At 29.1% G+C, this 22,902-nt stretch overlaps 1 protein-coding gene across 1 annotated transcript in view; it reads right to left on the bottom strand.

The window, feature by feature from the left end:
• Nucleotides 1-16,003, bottom strand: part of LOC148233246 (sodium/potassium/calcium exchanger Nckx30C-like) — a 60,629-nt gene extending 44,626 nt beyond the window's left edge. Inside the window, exon 1 of the mRNA XM_088189631.1 lies at nucleotides 15,075-16,003. Coding sequence (XP_088045757.1) covers nucleotides 15,075-15,974 — 900 coding nt within the window. The 5' untranslated portion in view covers nucleotides 15,975-16,003. The remainder of the gene's footprint in view (nucleotides 1-15,074) is intronic.
• Between the last annotated feature and the right edge of the window lie 6,899 nt (nucleotides 16,004-22,902).

The raw sequence follows: 22,902 nt of genomic DNA, 5'->3' as shown, positions 1-22,902 counted from the left end.
TCTATCTAAGGTCGATCCTCGATACGACATGGATACTACGCATAAAATAAAGTCCAGATCTATCCGGGCATTTTAAATTTAGATTTCTAATTATAATTTTACAATCAAACAGGTTGTACAAAAATTTACTTTGAATGACCTTTCATGTTTCCAAACCAAAACAGACTAAATATTAATATTGAATGACATACTTTTGAATTAAAACAGCTTAAAGCCAAAAAGGATTTATATTTCCAGATTTGACAATCACTAAATAAGTGTCGCTTTTCGATTCAAATGAATACTTAAATAGAACAATACTGAATTAAAAAAATATATTTTTTCCAAAAGATTTTAAGCACACATAATGACGTATTTTCTTTTATAAATGTGTAATTCATAAAGAGTAAAATGTAATAAATAAAAATTAAAAAAAACTACTAGTTAAATGTGCATATGTTACAGTGAATGTGTGCTACCAGTGAAATTATATTTTCACTAGTATTTAAAATGATTTACAATCCTGCTGATAATACACATTAACTATAATATATACATAAAGTTAACTTCTGAATTTTGTTTGTGAAAATGTTTGCTTAAAATATTTATATTAACACTTTATTGACGTTAATAAAATTAATTGTTATTTAACCCTATTGATGTAATTACATGTGTGGAAATTTTACTAATAATTACCACATACGTTAGGAAAATTAAATTGTCAAACGATATGAAAATTTATTTAGCCGTTATTTGGTAATAAATTCGCCGTCGAACAACTAGTGATTTTCCTCCATACAAAGTCGCTTTTCACAAAAGCTAAAATGTCAAAAAATCGTTTGCGAACATTTTACACGACAAACTTAATAGACGTCGTGTATACCCCTCAATTAAATTATTACCAGTATTTACCGCCGGTTAAAACGTATTGAACAAGTTATCTAAACTGCCGTCCCTATAATTAAAACTTTGCGACCACAAAGTATATATTTTTTAACACATACATACATATATGAAACATATGACATAGTACATATAATCGAAGATCAGAAACGAGCCAAAAGCAGAAACGAAACCCTGATAATTATTACTATAAATCAAAAGGTTGGTACAGAAATGGATTCGCCGCAGTGTAATTACTTTTGTTCCTCTGCTCTATAATATGTGTGTATGTATGTATGAAAAATAGTTCAAGGGGAAAATTAACGACCGCCACACGTGAAGGACAATTTCTGTTATGGAGAGATTTTATTTATTTGTTTGTTTGTCAGAAAGTGTTTGTTTGTTGGGAGATAAATCTGATGTGAAGATGTTGCTGCTTAGCTGAATTCAGAGAGCAAAAGTATCGGTAAACAGGAGGAATAAATATAAAAGCAGAACGATTCATAACGTAATGTAATGTCATACGTAAATTGGAAATGAAAAGTTTGAGCAATAACGTTAAAAGACATCGAACGTTTTGTTTTATGTCATTTTCTGTGGATTAATAAGATTATGTTAAATGTATTCGTACTATAGTTGGATTAAATTGTATGTTTGTAAACTGTTAAGTAAGATTTTTGTCACAAAAATAAGATTACACGCTGATTATTAAAGAAATCAGAAATACATGCTATTATAAGATAAGAAACAGTTGAGAATCAATGACAGTCGTCGTGTTTCGTAAGTGTCACTACTAAGTAAACACAATCAACAACCACTAAATAAATAGTGAGATAGCAGGCTTAAATCAAAGTCTGTAAATCAGTGACATCTGTTGTTTTAATTATAAACTATTATTACACCTTACGCTATTTTTTATTATTAAATCTTCCGTTGTAACCTCAGAGGCGTAAGGCCAATGCGTTACAACGGAGTAAATCTGTACCAACTGAGTAAGTCAACCAGATATAATGAATACCTACAAGGATTAACCACGAGACTGAAAGTCTGGGAATCGGTGACATCTATAATAATAATTATAAATTATTATGTGTAAAATAATTTATAACTTTTTTATAATAGCCCATTTTTTATAAACAAAAATTCGAGTGCCGCTGCCAGGGCTCGAACCCGTAACCTCAGAATTTCTAGTCTGAGACGTTACGGACTACGCTATTCCGTCCTTTATATATTTTATATGGATTAATATTATTATGTTTAATGTATTTGCTTAATACATTGGATTAGATTATAGTTGACTGTGAAAAAAAGTTGCCACAAAGATAAGATAATACACTGTATGGTTTTAAAAATTGGAATATATACATTTGTATAATATATAACAAATAATAAGCATAAGAATAATGTTAAGATAAGAAACGTCGTGTTTCGTACATTTTAGAATTATTAAATTTAATTTACTGCTCATTTTTTTATTGTAACATAGCAGACGTTAGTCTAATACGTTACAATTGAGTTAATACAATCAATAGCTAATAAGTAAGTAGTAAAATATAATATAATTAATATACATTTCATGGGAATTAATATGTTTATGTTTAATGTATTTGTACTAAATGTGGATTAGGTTTTAGTCAACTATGAAACAATATTTTTGCCACAAAAATAAGACAAGACACTTAGCTTAACATAATTATTCTAAAAATTAAAATATATATGTATTATATAACATATAAGAATCATAAGTAAAATGATATAATATGAAACAAATAATAATCAATGACGGTCATCGTGTTTCGTACATTTTAAAATATTATTATTATATTTTATGTGCTTATTGTAAATCTTATATTGTATGCGTTACATAATCAACAAGCAATAAGTATGTAGTGAGACACCAGACTGAAATCAATCATCAGTGATCTTTTATATTTAATTATAAACTATTATTACAGTCTTTGTATCAAAATTAGATTATATTTAAGTGAGTTGTAAAACAATATGTTTGTTACAAAAATAAGAGAATAAACTGAATTAAACTGTATTATTTAAGATATCGTTGATTTGATTCTGAATAAAATTTAATACTTTCTGCTTTACCAAAATATTTTTAATTTGCGTTTGTATTACTCATTGTGATAAACTATAATACATATGACACATTTAAAGCAAGATTTTTAGTCTTCAACATTTAAATTACTAATTTATAAATAAAAAAAAAATTTTTTACAGCTAAATGTAAAGACTAGGTTAAAGATTTTTTTGCTAAAATTAAACATGTATATATTTTTTTACCAAAAGATTTGCAATACTATAAAATATAAATTATTTTTAACATGTCTTGTTAAAAATTTTAACAGTTTTTGTAATAATATTAAATAAATATAATTCATAGACTGCTGTTAAATCTATAATATATATTTGTCTGGGCTTATTTTAAGAACTGCTTTTCCTATTTTCACATTGCTTTCCCAATTGAATTGTATTGTATTGTACTTATTTTTTAAGCACTTAATATTTACAATTTATTGCTTTACAAAATATGACACTTAATATAGAAAAGTATATGTAACATAATACAGAAAAAAACTTGCCTCTCTACGAACAACTATTACAAGATTTTAAATGGAGTATGATTTATCGATGTTCTAAAACATATGGATAAAAAATTATTTTAAAGTTATAACCCAAGTAGGGTTTAGTTATATTTATACTAAAAATATTCTACCATTTTATTCGTAAAGATAAACTAAGAAAAAATAGTTTATTCTCGCGACAAACAGCAAAAATCAACTTAAGGATTTAAACATATATTTTTATATAGAAGATTTTATATAGATATTTTAAATTCTGTTATAAGATAGATAATTTCAAATAGTTTGCTCTTAAAAAAACCATACCATTTTAATTAATAATATTAAAACATGATCTTTTATTACTCATATTTTATAAATATATATATATTCATGTAAACATTATCCATTAGATTAAAATTCAGTGAAATCTTAAATTTATGTTCATAAATCAATGATCTTTAAAAAGTATATTAAATTCCTGTAAAATTAATATACAACATTAATGTGTCGGAAACATTAAAATTAAATCTTACTAATATGCATGAAATCAGATTTACACACAACCTAACCCAACTCGAGCCCGTTTAAAACTCATAATTAATTCATAAATTAAACCATGTAACATAATAAGGTTTTAATCTGCAGACTTTCGACTTTATAAGATTTATTTTCGTATCGAGTTTGCAAATATTCCCGTCGCCGACGTCATAACAGTCCTTAATGCCTTTGGGGCGATTTCATAATTTTTGCCTGATTATCCATAATATCCATAAAACTGTCAAGAAAACAGAAAGAAAAAAACATTCGACCTAAATACACATCCACTCACTCGAACCTAACGATTCTCGAAATGAGTAAAGACCGAGAAAACATGATTTATATGCAGAAAATTAAAAATATATGCATAAAACGTCGGACTCAGATATGTACATTAAAAATAATTTGGCTTTCAAAAGATCTGGTTATTTTATAGCATTTTATCTGTTTTAGATGTAAAATGCATCTCTTGTTCTGAAAGGTCTAGAATAATGGAAAATTGATAGTTTTTGGCAACGCGCCATGGAACGAAGCACAAGGAATTCTCGTTTCAGAAAGATTTGCAAGAAATGCATGAAACATATATATATGTGCATTGAAGTGGTACCTATATAATTTGATCTAGTTTCACAAATAAAGAAGAAAATGTTTGAAGGGTAGTGAGTATTGATTTTATTTACTTTTAATGGTTGAAAACGTTGTTTTTCGTCATATCCGAGTCAAACTACGAACAACTATGAATAATCACCGTCGCAAATTGCCATAGTGAAGTTTTGTTGATGAAAGAAACTTCGCTAGTTTCTTCGCTTTGGCAAGAAATACTTTTGCCGGCAAAAAATGTGTCGTTCTGGTAAATATTTAATGGTCGGAAAAGTTTTTCGCTCTGCCGGGAAACGTTTGATGTATCGGCCTTAATATTTCGCTCTCCAAACCGGAATACGTATCATGATTTAATTCCGGTTAATACACAATAAATGTACGCATTTACTCCATATATAGTCGATACTTAAATAGAGGTAGAAATATTGATAATTTTTGGAATCGCTGCAGATACGAGTCGTGATGTTTGTTGTGAAGATGAATTGGATACATAATTATTGATTTCACATCCATTGAGCTTGAAAGCGATTATGATAAAACAGTTCCGACATCCAGTTTATCAACACAACACACAATAGAAATAAAAAGCAACTCATGAAATGAAAAATGTTTTGTTCGATGGTAATACGAACGAGGGCAGAAGTTAAAAGTTTATTTGTAATAATAGCTCTCTTCGTATTTAGGTCACTCCCGGATTTTTTAAGGATTGATATAAAATATATTGTAAAGAAAGAAAAAAATGTGTTGAACATGATTGATGAACAATTTCGTATCGCTAATGTTCATAAAACATGGTTGTTCATGAGTCATTTTACCATTGAAAAATAATTAATTATCTGCTATTGTAACTTATATATATTTTTTTGATCTCTAGAATCAATATAAAATAATATTTACATTTTACGATTTCAGAATTTGATATTTAGAAATGAAATACAAGCTACTATATTAAAAATAAAAATATTTATCGTTAACTATTTTATAGATCAATAGTTAAAATGGTCTAATATTTGTAAGCTCTATTGACAATTCCTAAAGGAATTATTATATCGTTTCATAGGATACTTTTTAGTCACCTGTTATTTCTATTTGTGCAAAAGTCCCACTATCTAAAATTAAAAAAAAATAGGTTTACTGATAAATTAAGCTAGTCCAATGATCCTTAATAAATAAAAAAATTGTAAATAATTCGTTAACATGTTTCAAAAAATTAATTTGTTCAAAAAAAATGATCAACAAGTGACTCACCGGTGAGACGCATTCAATGGGTAAAGCATATTCTATAAAATAATGTCTGTAATGTAATAAGTATAATTGAATTATATATTAACTGTTGGAAAATAAACGAAGAATACATTAAAAGTAATATAAATTATTTGCAATTTAATAATAAATTTCATTGTCAGGACCATTCATAATCGTTGCGACGATATTAGTCGCTAGTACTTGATTTGTTTGGCTTTATTAGAACAAATATTTTTTCTTGTTAACGTAAAACAAGCATATCTGAGTTAAAATCTATTAAACGGTATCGACGGAACGAGTTTTAAAGCACAGAACCATATTTTTTCGTGGTTCTTGAATATTTAAATTCAGAATCTTAACCCTTTGTAGTCCAAAGTTTTGTCCCAAGTCCAAGCAATTTTGAATGAATATATTTAATTAAATAATTTAATGCTCATTAAATATAATAAAATTAAAAAAACTATTTTATCTATATTATATTCTATAGAATTAAATTATTTATTTATAATAAAGATAGTATTGTAGTTATTAATAAAATAAAAAATATTTATTTATTACTAGATTCTTAAAATGTTTCTATTAAAATTTAATTTAAATAATTTTATGAAAATTAATGGATGTTAATTGCAGAAATACAAAAATATTAATCTAATTAAAATATAAAAGTTTATTATTTTTAAGAATAGTTTTATTAATTTATTATTTTATTGAATTATATTATAAATGAAATATTTAAAATATGTTTTATTTATGATATTATTAATTATAAATAATTTGAGAAAAAATATCCAGACGTTATGGATAATACGTGTGAGTAAAGGTTAAGATTCACATTTTATATATTTTCGGTTTACTGATATCTATATATATTCTACCGAGATATTTACTATACAACAACAAATAGTCTGTTTCCACTCTGAATTATCGAGATTAAACTTACAATCGGGGAGGAACGTTACATTTTAATTCTTATGGAAATATAATATATGCCAAAACACAGCCGTAATGAATCACTTTCTTCGAAAACTTCATCGAAATAAAACCACCTAATACCTCCCCTAACTCTGAGAATGTATATAAAAGCAAATACGGAACATTTAATTCACTTTTATCAGGAACTTTTTGTCAAAACTTGACACTTCGCTTCCGATTCGGAACAAACATGATCGAGACAACCACTAGAAGTCCGAAAAAGTGCCAGTTTTCCCAATGGTTTTCAGATAAGCCTGAATTACAAAAGTTCAACCTTATATTTAGGATGACTACGTGATGCGGTACTACGACAAAAAAGTATTAATTAAATTCTAAATAATAAGAAAATGTCCAAAATATTTCTATAGTTTATTTAAAATTGGTGCAAATTCGTAGAATGCGTAAAAATAATATTATTGTATTTAATAAAATCGAACAAACTAGAATAAAATATTTCCTATACATACTATTACTAAATAAATTCATTCTACTAATAAAATCATTCTTTATCGAACTGAAGCGTGAAAACAATAATGTTGTACATTTTATAAAATGGCTATATACATAGATCTACATCAATATAAAAATAAATTATTTTATTATATTAAAAATTAAAGATGCAGAGCTGATAAATATGTAGGTATCTTTTTACATTGATACCACGTGACACGTATCTTCTGGATCAAAGAGGAAAATACTGCAAAAAATCACAGATAACTTTTGTTCTGTTATGAATAAACAAAACATCGTGAAAGGTTCACTAGCTTGAATTTGGGCGTTTCTTAAATTAATTGTAGCAAACGTTGCATCAATTCAGTATTTTTTCAAAACTATTACGAATCGACTATTGTATAGTATATAAGACTATGATGTAACCACAGAATGTCACACATAACACACGCATCAAAATTGTGTGTTCGAAAAGTTCATATGAGTTTTGGTTAAAAACAATTTCTCGAGCACGATACGTTCTAAAAGGGACATCATGAAAGATGTCGTGTTTGAAAAATGTTACAAGATACATTGGCATGTCGTGCCATTGCTTTTACAATAATACCTGAATTTATAGCCTACGTTACCGAAACGATGTAATGTAATGGTGAAAATTCCCAGAAAGGACATAAAAAAAAACTACGGAAATATTTAAATTCGATTAAGGACAGTTCAAACACTTCGTTGCTCGTTTTGTTTATGTTTATATTTAGTTACAATGTCCAACTTGACAGTTTGATTACTGTTATTAAAATATTATATACTGGCTGAGGTCACTTGACTTGGAACACCTATTCATTAAAATAGTATATAATACAATTAAGAAAGTAGAGCTAGTATTAATAATAAAATAAAATAATATATATATTAAATGGTTATAATTATATTTATATGGATCGATATGTAACATAATAAATGTTAATCAAAGGCGTAACATACTTCAGCTTCCGTTGATTTTTCCTGCTCAAATAAAATATAAAACTACTAATTGTACAGTATTATAAAAAAAATAACAAAAACATTTTTTACATAAGATTTCGGTATCAGAATAAAATAATTTATTTTCAAACAATTCTATAATAGTTCCTTACAATAAATTTACATGTTTCGACCAAAGTGTTCAATGCTAGCTTATTTGGGATACCCCAATTGATTATTCAGTGCAAAACATTAACCCACTGTGAATTTAACCGACCGACCGAATTGAAAATATGGTTGAACGAGCGTAAAAATAATAAATAAAATTCTAGTGAATAAATTATGTTACGTGTTCGAATCCACGTGGAGTCAGTTTTTATAAATATTAATGGATATACAACTGCTCTATTTTAAAACATGATATTTAAATTTAATTTATCAATAGCATCGAATTAACGCGGAAAGCATATAAATACGCTTTTATTTCCAAGAATAGTTGTTTTGATAGAGAATCAAGGACATTTTGATATGTATGATTCGCGATACTTGTTTCGGAGTAACATAATGATCAAATATTCATCCACTGAGTGCAGAAACATCAATTATTTTAATGAGATTCTGGGACAATTTTATGATCCGTCCATAAATGGATACCTTCCATTCCGGAATAAATTAAGCACACCCAGAAAATTTGTCTCTGAATATTGCATGCATGACGGTATATATTTGTACCGTATTAACTTATTTTATTCTCATCAGAGAGCATCTCTCTTACTCAATCTAAAGCAGCCCAGCTTTTGTATCAATGCAACAAAATTTTGAAGAAGATTTTCGTGGTAGAATGGAAAAATCCTCCAGGAAAACCAATGTGAAAGAGAGTAAAATTACAATTTTTACTCAAACCAAATTAATATTTTCACTAAGTAAGTAGTGACGTAAAAAAGCAATAACAACAGACCATTTAATAAGTGATAAAAATCCGAGAAATTCAACAAAGATTCATTTAATTCTTATGTTTTTAAGAAGTGAAAGGTTTTTTGCACGCTACTGTTTATTGTATATACTATATTTCATAAAAATTGTACATCGGTTTGGTTTTATTAATATGTATTTTTATACTAATTTTGTTTCACGTTTATTAAATAGTGCTAAAGAGCTTTTACTGTTTGTATATATCATAAATATATTTTCCATGTAGCATAATTATATGGTTTTGTTTTTATGAACAAATTATAGAGGCGTTATTAAGCCCTGCACATGGATCATGAAAAACATTAACGTTTTACGTTGTAGTAAAACCTTCTGGAAAAACTTGGAACGCCTGTTAAAATACATTTACAATACTATAACAATTTTCCGTTTTTTTTTTATAAGAATGAACTACATATGAGAGATTAACTTTTACGTCCATTCTATTAAAGGTAATCGAATAAATACTACACTATATATCATTCTAGTTTTAATCTCATATATACATGTATAATTATTTTGCATAAATCAGAATTGTTAATTAAATAATTGTATACGATATGACGACTGTCCTTGCCTTTTTAGTTCAATGAAAAGCGTCGTTTGCTAACGAAAGTTCAAGGATGATGAAGAGCTTATCGAGTGGGTCAAGATGTCGCCGAGATACGCCCTGAAGTGCTTTAGCCAACAATGAACAAAGCCCTTGTTTCTTGGCGGTGTGAAATCGCATAAAAGGGCTGATGATGTGGCAAATGTATCACGTGTCTTCAATGCAATTCACATATTGTGCATGAAGAGCTTTGCATGTAGGAACTAAGTATTTTTATTCGAGCTTGGAAAAATCATTCAATGACTAAATATTCTGATTTATTACTGAAGTGCGTCATTGGAGATGTTTTTGAGCAAAATTTCTAGAATGAGATTTATGGGAATTCGAAACAAAACTTCTATTGCGATAACAACACATCAGTCTAAGAAAAGGCAGTGTTTGCCAAAATTGTAAAACGCGCTTGGGTAACAAATCAATACTTTACGAAATTCTATAAATAATAAAGATATCCTTATAAACGTAAGATATAGGATTAATAATTATTTTTGAAGAAATAACAAACATCACTATAAGTCTGGTAGCTGTTCTAAAAATCACATTACAGTGGTTTTTAGTGAGGATGAAGCGTTGTTTTAACTTAATAAGTTTCATTTCAGAGAAAAGAGATTAATTGTCCCAAAAATTGAATTGCAGATGTTACGAAGTTCGTAAACTTTTTTGTGCTTCATATATTTTTAAAATACATTCGATCACATCATATAGAGGGCCTTAGACTTCTTAAAAATATCTATTGAAATTAATCAACAGATATAAGTATTTAGGGAGATCAAACCGAAACTATTCCAAAACAGAGAAATGTTCTTTTTCTACTCCTATTAATTTATACTCTAAAATCATATTCAAAGAAGCACTCCAGGAACAAAAAGGAATAAAACCAGTGGATAGAAAATTAGCGATATTTGCTATGCTGATAACATGACAATATTTCATCAGACCGTTGACGCATTCAATGATTTTTTTAAATTGAGATATTTTCCTTATGAGATTTGTTTACAAAAGTTAGATAAAGATAAGCTTTTGTCTATTATCTTAAAAACCACACCGTTCCACAGTCAATAAATTATATTGAGGCAACATCCATAGTGAAGAGTGCAACAACAGGATATTACAATAAAATACCGCTATAAATATACCTTGTGTTTTAACGAATGAGATCCAGTTGAGAATTAAATTTAGTATAAAAAATTGATTATCTTTGAAGTATTTGAAGTATTTGAATGTGAATTACATTTTATTGAACACATCATTCATATGTACAAAATCTTCTTTAGACTTGGCACAGATAGTGTTGTAATATGGATCTATAACCTCGCGCGTATGATCTTACATAATATTGTCCCTCCGGTGGTAAAGTAGCGAATCTGGCAAAATATTGTCTTTGTTTCTATACGAAACAATTTCAAATTAAGTTATTGCCCTTCTGTTATAACTAGCACTTATTTTTAGTGACGATTATAGTAAATTGCAGAAACTCGTATTAAAAAGAAATTCAGTTTCTATACGAAAAAGTGCCATATATACATTTTAAAAGAACATCTAAAATTACAACATTGACTGGAAAAACTCATAATTATTTTAATGGCTAGACACAAATAATATATTAAACAATAAGAAAAGTTATTTAACAATATATAATAAGAATTAATAAAAATGTAAACGACCGCAAATAGTAAAGAAGGCGTGAATTAATCAACGATAAGGATTATATTTTTTCATGATTACTTTTTAGTTTTCAATAGCTTTCAAGTTTCAATTCAAACAAATTAATCAGTTTAAAAGATGCATTTTAAATCTAATTAGTAACCGATTAGTAAAAACAATCATTTCATATTTTATCACATTAAAAAACTAGTTTGGAGCAACATCTTTTTTATAAAAATTCAGCAAAGCTCTGATATTGCAGTCAATATTTACAGAAATATATGTTGAAGGTGAGCAAATAATGCTATTTATGTTCCTCAAAAAGATTGTGGAAAAACTAATATAGCTCTGCTGCCTCAATTATTTGTGAATGTAAAGTTTTAATACTTTTATTTACTATAAAATAAGAGGCTACAAAATACTGAAATTATAACAATGTTTATCAAATAATATGGAGTTTGATGAGTTTTTATGAGAGCTTAAGAGTAGTGCAAGTAATTTTAAACGATATATAATATTATATATACTTATTATTTAAAAATATTTGAAAGATAAAATTAAACAAAGGCTTTCTTAATAATAAAAAAAAACACTCACTAAACATATAAAATAATAACCTGCTATAAAGGTTCGGAATATTAAAAGTGGTAATCTGCCATTTTAACAAAAATATAAATTACATTGAAATTAAAAAATACAGTTTTTGCCTTGTGCTTCTTTCTGGAGAATTTATTTAGAAAAAATGCAAAATTATTATTTCTCATTATTTAAGAAAATTTATCAAAAATTCAAAACCACATGTATACGAATATTATTAAATGGTTAGCAAACACCCTATTTTTATAAACAATAGGTGGATTTAATCTGTTAAATTTACAGCTGCATTCAGAGCAGGTAGTATATAAAGAGACAGATATTTAACAATAACACTCCATAAATATTTTCAGAAACATAAGTTTCATGATCTACTCCAGTAATAACTATTGGTACTCACTTAATCTCGACTTCCTTAAACATTTGTCAATCAACGAAAAAAATGAGAATGCAAAATTCAATATTATTAACTACCATATATTTATTTTCATGCATAAATATTGACCCTAATTGTTTTAAATAAAATCAGAATAAAAGTAATTATATAAGATACATACTGTATGTTACATATGGAAAATTTTCGAGAAATGAGAAACACTACTTAAGACGCATTTTTAAATTGAAAAGGTTGAATTATTTTAACTGATAGTTAATTAAAGCTTCACAAGACTTGATAGGTGTTAATAAAAAAATACCGATTATGATAAATTTACGAATTATTTACAATTTTATTTCTGTGAATAATTCACATATTATTATTAATGATAAGCTTATTACAAATTAATATAGTGGAATTGAAGTTTGTTAAAAAAAAGCAGTAAATATTTAATAGTCATATTTTATAACCAATCAAGATCTAACTTAAGAATTAGAAGCTTTGAGATATGAAACACATAAACATTTTGGGGAAGAGTATTGAATATTATAAATCACTTATTAATGCTAATGTGAAACAGACCAAAAATATTTTTAGAAAACTAATTATGTGACATCGCTAAAGATAAAATATATGTTATGTAATTAAAAATATATGTTACTGCTTATTTTTGCAATGTGAAATATTTGTATTTTAAAAACAACTATTTGGACTAAGATGCATTTTTGAACTACTGTAAAAGATTTTTATTTATTTATCCTCGATTTATCTTAATAATACTATTTTTTTTATTTCATATTTTTTTAAATTTAAAGCTAAAATAATTGGTAAATTATTTGTTACGTAATTAAATATATTACTGCTAAATTTTAATATGATTACTAACTTAATAAAACATGATTATATTCACTCAGACATTAAAAATAAAATAAGAAATACAAAATTATGTAAGTTATGTGCATAAGATGCTTTTTTCCTTTTGAACTACTGTAAAAGATTTTTTATTCTCGATTTATCTTAATAATACTATTATTATTTTTTAATTTTAAACTAAAATAGTTGTAAGAAACCAATAAATGGTATTTAATTATTTGTATTTTTAACTATATAATAAAATATATAATGCACTTAAAAATATGACGTAATTAGATATTATATTTTTTTATAATGTCATTTTGAAATGATTATTAACTTTATAAAACGTGGTTATATTTACTCCCCTACAAAAAAATAAAATAAAAAATATAAAATGTGCATCAGATGCATTTTTAAAAGATGTTATATTTATCTTCTATCTATCTTAATAAAACTATTACTTTTATGTTATATTTAAAAAAATTACAGCTAAAATAGTGGTTAGAAATAAATGATATTTAAATATTTGTACTCTTAACTACATAATAAACACTTTAAACCTAATTATATAATTTAGCAAGTTATGTGTCGTTAACTTAATAAAACATGGTTATATTCACTCCGATATAAAAATAAAATAAAAAAATATGTAAGATAGATACATAAGAAGTTACTAGAACGGTTCTCGTAAATAGAGCAGAAAAACTAGACATTTAATAAAATTGAGTTAAATAAAAATATTTATAGGTAAACAATATGTTTTAATTCCCAATTTACTTAAACATTGCTATTTATCATTTATGTATGTATTTAAATTAAGACCTAACAGGTAAACCTACTGCGTCACGATTCTTAAAAACGTAACTTTTGCTTTGAAATTGTATGCTAATAGCTATTTTAAGTCAAAAATTGTACAGATCAAAATATTTTTATTGTTCTATTTTAATTAAACGAGTAGTTAAATCTCGCTTGAATGTTGATGGCTTAGTCAAAAACAATATTAACTGATAATAAGTTAAATATTCGATAGTGAGTTTTTATGTAATATAACTTGCACAAATACCATTTAAAATATATATTTTAATTACGTTATTTATAAATATTTTTATTTGTAAAACTTCTCGTTTTACTGGGCAATTTTAAAAAGCTGCGCAAGTAACTTATTTTGCATCTAAATTACGTTAATTTTATTTATATCAAAATAGCATTATACTATAATTTTAAAGTAAAAATAATGACGTAACATATATATGGCAGCAAATTAATTGTCAGATACTTATTAATCCAGGGAGCAGTTGAGATAAAAACGAAAATTATGGGATTGATTTTTTGTCAAGAACAATCGAGATGGTCTCCGAACAAATCGTGAATATTCAATACACCTGCACTTGTCACATTCGAGATCCCCGAATGCTCACAGATAATAAATTTTAGGAAATAACTAGTAAATCATCATTCATTACTACTCGAAGGATAACCGATTTTGGATTTTAACCGAGCAATTTCGTATCATGTCTAGCAACGCATATCAACAATTAGTCACAATAAGCATTCGATTTAATATATAAAGAATTTATATTACTTACTGTTCGATTTAAAAGCAACTGATCATTTATTATTAAAAGAAGTGAGTATTTACGATGTTATTATATAATTGTATTGCATGCAATTTCAAACCAACGAATCTGCTCTTATGAAAAGCTCGTCGAAAATGTTGTCCCTCCCGGATGCATAATAGTGCTTTGATGTGATTGCATTAAACTGATGTGAGCTTCGCAATAGAACAGATTCGTACGTTTGTAGAGGGAAACACGGGGAGAAAGCTCACCGCAGGCATGAGCTGGTCCGTGCTGCGCACCCTGGTCACCCTGTTCTTGTACAACACTTTTTTGACTAGTCTTTCGAACTGAGTGTTCCAGCGCATGAAGCTGACGTAAGTGATGTAGATAGTGAAGAGCACGAGCGCCTCTTGCCAGTAGATGTAGTTGTCGCGGAAGAAGTAGATGAGCGCGATGAGGCTGGCCGAGTAGAAAGTGCAGTCCCTGAAGAGAGGCCACCACGTGAGGGAGAGCACGGTGCGCGAGAATAGCGCGCACATGCCGATGACGAAGAGGATGTTGAAGACTGCGGAGCCGACGATTGTGCCGATGCCGACGTCGTCGAAGGAGACGAAGACGCCGATGACGGAGGTGAAGAGTTCCGGAGCGCTGCCTCCCGCGGCCATGAAGGTGGCGCCTGCGACGTCGTCCGATATCTGCAGCTTCTCGATGATGACGTCGAGCGCAGGCACGAAGAACTCGTCGCAGACGACCGCCAGCGCCACGAACATGTAGACGAGGCCCAAGATGTGCAGCACGATGGCTCCGTTGCGTCGCTGCTCCTCCGTGAAGAGATCCACGGGGAAGAGCGGCGCGCTCTTGTTGTTGAAGTCGTGCTCGTCCGCCGGGGTCGGGGTCGATAGGGCCAGGGTGTAGGCGGTGGCGGTGGGCTCGGAGTCCTCGTCGTAGGCGAGCGGCTCGGCGGTGTGCGGCATGGCGGTTTGAGCCAGCTGCAGCGCCACCAGCAGCAGCGGCAGCAGCCGCACGCCGCGCGCCATCGCCGAGTGCTGCCGCCGCCGCCTGCCGCCGATGCCGGCGCTCGATACACGCACCGCCCGCCCGAGCGGGACGCGCGCTATATCTATCGCCGACCTCGAGACGCACTGCGACCGCCGGCGCGCGTGCGCCATCGACCGACGACCTCCCGATACCGACCGAATCAAACCTGCACGCCGACAGAGGGGGAAATTCACTTTTACTTCCATGGAAATCTTCGGAAAATTACAAAATTATTTTTCCTAGAAATTTTGAAAAATGGTAAAAAGAGGAAAAATTGCGTCCATTCCAATTTTCACGATTTTCCCCTTTTCAAACTCGAATGTGTAGAAAACTTTCCCAACAAATATATTTATAAAAGGGAAAATTACATGAATTTATTTAAATTAAATTAAGACGATTGTGAGTATATCCCCTTTCCCCTCGCACGGATTCGCTTGTACGTGTACGAGTGATATGCACAAATGCATGTGACAGAGCGAGAAAGCTAGGGCAAGGTGTCTCACTCGCTGACTCGCTTTGACGCACGCGTCAGATGGCGTTTCAAACGTGCGTCAGTATTCGTTTACCTTTACCTTTAGGAGATTTACGTCAAAACTTAGAATAATCCCGCGCTTTTCAATTATTTTTCGACTTAACAAGTATTTTTAATATTTTTACTTCGTTAAATAATTTTAATATAAACTAATTTGGCGACGGAAAGTGACGGGTGGCAATTAGAAATCGATTGAGCCGCTGCAGTAGTATTTTATTGAGAATTACTCGTTGAAGGTTGCCAGTGGAGAGAAAATCCGTTACGCCAGTGTAACCTGAGTGCCGCTAAGTTTTGGCCATAACAAAATCTAAATGATTATATAAATATAAATAGGCCACTAACTTTAGTTCAAATAATATTCACAGCGATGGCCGAAAGAAATAATGATTCCAATGAATCGGATCTTGAATTTGAAGGTATAGAATTTCTCTCGAATAACGAAAACGTAATTGAAATTTTCGAATTGGAATCAGACGAAAATTATTATTTATTTTAAAGGCAGTAATAACAAATTTTCATTATTTATAGTCCATAACAAATATGTCAGATTCATCGGAGCGTAATGAAAACGTGGAACATCCGTATAATGGAAGTATTTTTTATCATATCAACATTTTGTTATTATAAAAAAATATGACAAATATACAGCCTTGGCCATAATAATGGGACACCCCTTAAAATGGTATGTAACTCTTTACAAGTACAGAGTCTGACCGAAATATGTTAGCAGGTAGTTTTAACCATATTTCTGAGAACTATTCAAATGAATTTGTCGTTTTTAATTGCTCACTTAAGTTTTAAAAAGTAAATGTTTTCGGCCTATATTTGTCGTTTTAATTTTTTTTATTTAATAATTTATTTAGAATATTATGTATAAATGCCAAAAAACCGCGAATTAAGTGAAGCTAAAAGGGCGAATATAATTTTATGGCATATTATTGACAGAATATATCGGAAATTAATTGTTCACAACACGCCGTCCAAACTGCTTTGAAACGGTTCAACGAATGTAGTGCTTACAAATCAAAGCCAAGAACTGGAAAAATACGAAAGTCAGCCCAAGAAGATCGAATGTTGGTTAGCGAATCCCTTTTAAAAATGTCTTCAAAACTGGCTGCTGAAGTATCTGCAAGCGAAGGGCCATCCAATTTTCCGTGAATAGTGAGAAGAAGGCTCATCAATGTGGGACTCAGAGGTTGTAAAGCTCGACACAAACCGTGACTTTCAGAAATGAATAAAACTCGAAGGTTATAGTACACCCGAAAACACCTAGATTGGACATCTTAAGATTGAACGAAAATCATTAGGTCCGATGAATCTAACTTAAATGTAATTTTAATCTAAAATTGCTTAATAAAAAAAATATTAAAAAAATTCTAAAGCAATGATTTTTTTTAATGCTTTTTACTTATGTGCTTGGAAAATATTTCCAAGCACATAGGTAAAAATCAGGGGATGGTTTGCGTCAAAAGGTTTGACGCTTTTAGAATGGCCTACAGTCACTAGACCTAAATACTAGAGCATTTATGGGAAAAATTTAAAGGAAAGGTTTTCTAACATAATTGCATTCAAAATTGAGCTTTGGGAAAAATTGCAGATGGAATGAATAAAATTGTCTCCATCTACCTGCAAGTCATTAGTTGACAGTATGCCAAAAAGGATTGCAGCTGTAATTAAAGCTAATGGTAGGACTACTAAATATTAAAAATAAGCTTAATATAAACACTTAAAAAACCTTGATCAGTTTTTTATTTATATTTCCACTATTTTTTAGGATATAACACATTTATTGGGGTGCCCCATTATTATGGCCAAGCCTGTATATTACTTTGCAAGAAACTTTTTATATATCAAAGTCGGGGCTTGTTTGGAGCTTACCTTCTCTATCTTCGCCTTCAAATGATCCTGGCTATGTGCATGTGAATGAAAAGAAAAGTCAATCAAGGGATGAGAGTCGTCAAGGACATGACAGAAAAATATAACGGTACCAAGAGAAATATTATCACAGACAATTTTTTGACATCTATTCCTTTAGCTCAATGTCTATTACAAAACGAGCTATTTCTTACCGGTACATTGAGTACCAACAAGTTCTTAATGGATAAGTTGAACGAACTGTATAGTAGTATGTTTGGTTTTGCTGATAAAGTGTCATAAAGGACGCGAATAACTGACGGATCGCAAAGTCAAAGGCGTTCCTTATAACAAAGCCGTGGATCTTAAAAGATTTATCACAGACATAGTAGAGAGAACCTCCACTTGCTCTCAAAAGTGATTCCGAGATCTTTAGTGAAAGTTTTTCTAGCCAAAATGTTCCCACCGAGATGGTAGGAATAAACTGATGGCGAACGGGATCAATAAAATTATACAGTATGGCACTTTCGACAGCAAAGGGCAATAACGGAAGTTCATCTCCATAGTGAATCTAAATCACTCCGTAGAGAGGAGTCAGCAACAGATCGAATGCATTTATACAATTTTAAATCATTTACATACAGAATAAAACTTGAATTTGTAACTGCCGTATTTATGTCATTAATAAATAATATAAAGAGCAGAAGGCTGATATTAGACTGTTGAGGAACCCCCGAAGGGGTGAAATACTCTTTCGACAATCAGCCGGTATAAGTTACAAATAGTGTTTCTTATCGAGAATTATTTCTTTAGAATTTCTCGAGAAAAATGTCAAATCGAAAATTTTCATTTCTCGAGAAATTTTACGATTTCATATTATATAAATTTAAATTTGTACGAATTTGTACCACTGCCCTAAAGGCGAGTTCATGCCTAATATGTATACTTCTTGGTTTTAGTAGAGGTCTGGGAATGACAAAAAATTGTTTATACATTTTTAACACTCGAACTCGCCTTATTTTTGCTTAAGTAATAAAAGAAGACAGTCAGATAAGAAACCTTTTCGAAGGTGTTCGTGCCAGATGTTTGAAAATACGCATACTCTAAAGATCGAAAGTATTTGCATGACCAACATTTTTTGCGATTCTCTATTACTCTAACTGGCCGGCGGCTTTATCTTTGCTTTGGTGATCTAAGAATTCGCTCCGATAAGAAGAAATTAGGCATGAGAATCGGCAGAATGTAAAACGATTTAGAGCTCGTTTTTTTCGACATTCATATTGTTTTTGTCGAGTAGCAACAGCTGTTATTGACAATTGCCTAGCGATTATTATTGCCAACCGATTGAGCCCTAAATTTTTTGTTAAAACAATTGGAAATTATCAATTCTGAGCTAAGCTCGAAATTTTAAAATCTAGAATCTTCTTAATCATAAATATGTAAAATGGGAAAAAAAATTACTCACAGATTATTTAATGTCTTGACAAATTCTAAGGACCCTTGCGACTATATTAAATCACTAGAATACATTGAAGAAATTAAAAAAATATAATTTATTAGTAGTGTAAGAAAACCACATCTTACTGATTAATGGAGAAAGAATTCAAAGTATTTGAATCGACGGACATGAAAACAAATAATTTACAGTGCCTATTTGAAGCCTTGTTGTCAATTAAACCAACATCAACACAAAACGAGAGGAATTTTTCCAAGGCCAAAATTTTTTTAACAAAAAAATGAACGAGGATATTTACTCTATCCAAAAGTGATTATTTATCAATAAGGATAAAATAGACAATAGTGCAAACACACAAAGGCTCTCGTTACGACTAGAACTAAAGGGTAACTCTCCCATAAATAACACGCAAAGGTTGTGCGGAGCATTGAACGATCACGGGAAACAATATATCACCGGAAGACAAATAGCGCAATATTCCCGTTATACAATTCAATCTCTGGATTTTGGATTTTGTTAACATATGATAGCTTTAAAATTCGTAACAGAATTTTTAATTCCGCTTACATTGATAGATTAATAATATTTTATTTCACTAAACTACATTAAAAATGTGTACATTGCGATTAAATATTTCTCTTTTTAAATATTGATGTAAATTTTTGGTTTAGTATAAGATTTTTAGAAATTATAGAATAAAAATCTTGTTAGCATAAAAAAGAAAAAATGGTTGCTGAAACAAAATCTAGTGAATATTTAAAAAAAATTAAAAATCTCTTTTATAAAATTATAAAACGCTAAATATAGATGAAAAAAGATAATGATTTATATTGCTAAATAAGTGATATCGTGTTTTGCAAAATACCCGGGGTTATGTGTACAACTTAAAATAATTTGAAAACAAAATTAGAGAAAAAAATATTTGAAACACTTAATCTTAACAAAATAAATAGTAAATAAACTTCTTTTAATTAATAAAAAAAAGAAAATTCATATCGATATTTTGCGAAAAGTAACAAAAACTTTTATGTAGCAGATAAATTTATTAAGTTTGTTTTTCAAACAAAGTTGTTAAATTCAGAAATGCTTAAGCCATTTTTCAATCTTAATATAAGAAATTTTGGGGAAAAAACACTGGTGTAAATAAACTATAAAAATTGAAAATTATCATAAAAAAATCTTGACTGCAATTAAAAATTTAATATGCTAATAATATCAAAAGCTAGTACCAAATTAATATTTATTTCATTATTAGTGCATAAAATAAATGAAAAAGCGCTTAAAAAACAGTAAAACATAAAAAGCCTTATTATTAAAACTTTGCTAAGATACATATATAATATATTTTAAACTATTAAACATTGTATTTAGACTCTATTCAATAAAATCTTTGTGTTCCTAAAATAAAATTCGGTAAACGAAACAAAAAATTATAAATAATATTTTGGGGAAAATAAATAAAAAATATTTGTCATATAAATTCTGAAAGATAGATTAAAATATGCTGATAGCATTTTTCAATTTAGTTAAGATTCTTAGATTAAGAATAACGAAATGTGTTTCGTATATCCCTTATTTTATTGATTTTTTAATTACGAATGCTCAAAAATTCAATGAACTTATTTGGGATAAAAAATAATTGCGATTAAATTTCAATTAAGAATTTAATAAAGTTTTTGATACTCTAAAAGAGGGAAAATTGCAATTATATTCCTCGGATTTCGTAGATCGTTTTCACATCTAACACGCGTCGAGAAGATAATATTACAAATATTTTGTATATCCGTGAAAAATAAAATTTTCATCTGTGACCTTTTTTTAAAGCTTGTAATTTGCATTGCCCGACATTTTCATCGAATGACCTTTTTTAGCTTTCAAGCATTTTATATTATTCGGTCAAATGCTCGCATATTAGTAATATACACACAGCTTATTAGGCCGGTAATAATATATGGCTGCCCAGTGTGGAATAACATCAGTAATAATATATAACTCACTTTTCTATACTAACCATTAAAAAATTAATCCCAGCAATTAAATAACACTGCCATAATCATATAGAAAAATATTTTTACACTATATTAATATCAAGAGTCGTTAAATTTTTTTTTGAAAAGCAGCAAATTAACTACTATAATATTTACACATACATTAAAAAGGTATGTATAAAAAACAATTTTATTAGATTTTAAAGAAAACATTAAAAAATTATCAGTAGAATTAATTTTTAATTTAACATTCTATGTAAATATGTAATATATAGTTCATATTTTACAATTCCGGTATTTATCTAGCTCTAGCATTACGCGGAATTAATTTACGTGTTTCCTCGTTAACGCACAAGTACTGTTTCCTGTTTTTTTTACTATTATTTGATATTTAAAAAATGTAAATGTCAATAAAGATAAAGTATTCACCTAATTGTAAACATCCGTTTTGAAACATGAAACGAGATAGAATTCAAAATATGCGCATCAAAACATATTGCGTTAGATCCAACGTATGCGCCAGCCTCAAACTGTGTGAATATAAGCAGTATAATATAACTTTCTTATAATTTAAGATAGGCAAGCTGGTATATTGTGCTTACATACATGACTTTTTCTAGTTTAACCTTCTGTTATTTTTCTCAAGGAGTACTATCCTAGTAATAAAAATATATAATAAACCCTAGCCCTACTATATAATAAACCAGCCCTAGCTTATTTAGCGCCCTAGTCAAAAACTAATTTGCTCCCCCCCCCCACGCACACACACATATTATCAACACATTACATTTAAAACATGTACTGATATACATTCAAGTATCATACACTAATACTAATTTACCATAAATTATATTCTGCGAATAATTTTTAAATTTAATAGTAATGAACAATAAACATTTTAAAATTTATAGTAAATCAAAATAACTACGTGGTGGTTGTTTATTTTGTTATAATTATTTAATAAATGTACGCATTTAAGACCTGGATATATAGTAGATCAACGCTGAAAAACAGGGGCAAAAACAACTGTATGGTAACCACAGATTTAAGAATACTATAGTAGATAACTAAAGTATGCATAAAAGAGCGACTAGGTGCAGAGAATATAATATGTGATTACCACGAGACTCTCATCGAGTCACTAAAAAAACCTTTTTTAATCGTTTGCTATACAAACACTTAAAATATACTATTAAATTTAAATGTAGAATATATATATATTTTTAAAA

The sequence above is a fragment of the Plectrocnemia conspersa genome, unplaced genomic scaffold (genome assembly GCF_051122295.1).
Source record: "Plectrocnemia conspersa isolate PC_06_02 unplaced genomic scaffold, ASM5112229v1 ptg000008l, whole genome shotgun sequence".
Lineage (NCBI taxonomy): Eukaryota > Metazoa > Arthropoda > Insecta > Trichoptera > Polycentropodidae > Plectrocnemia > Plectrocnemia conspersa.
Note: the sequence above shows the minus strand (reverse complement) of the source record. Positions and strands in the feature narration are given on the sequence as shown.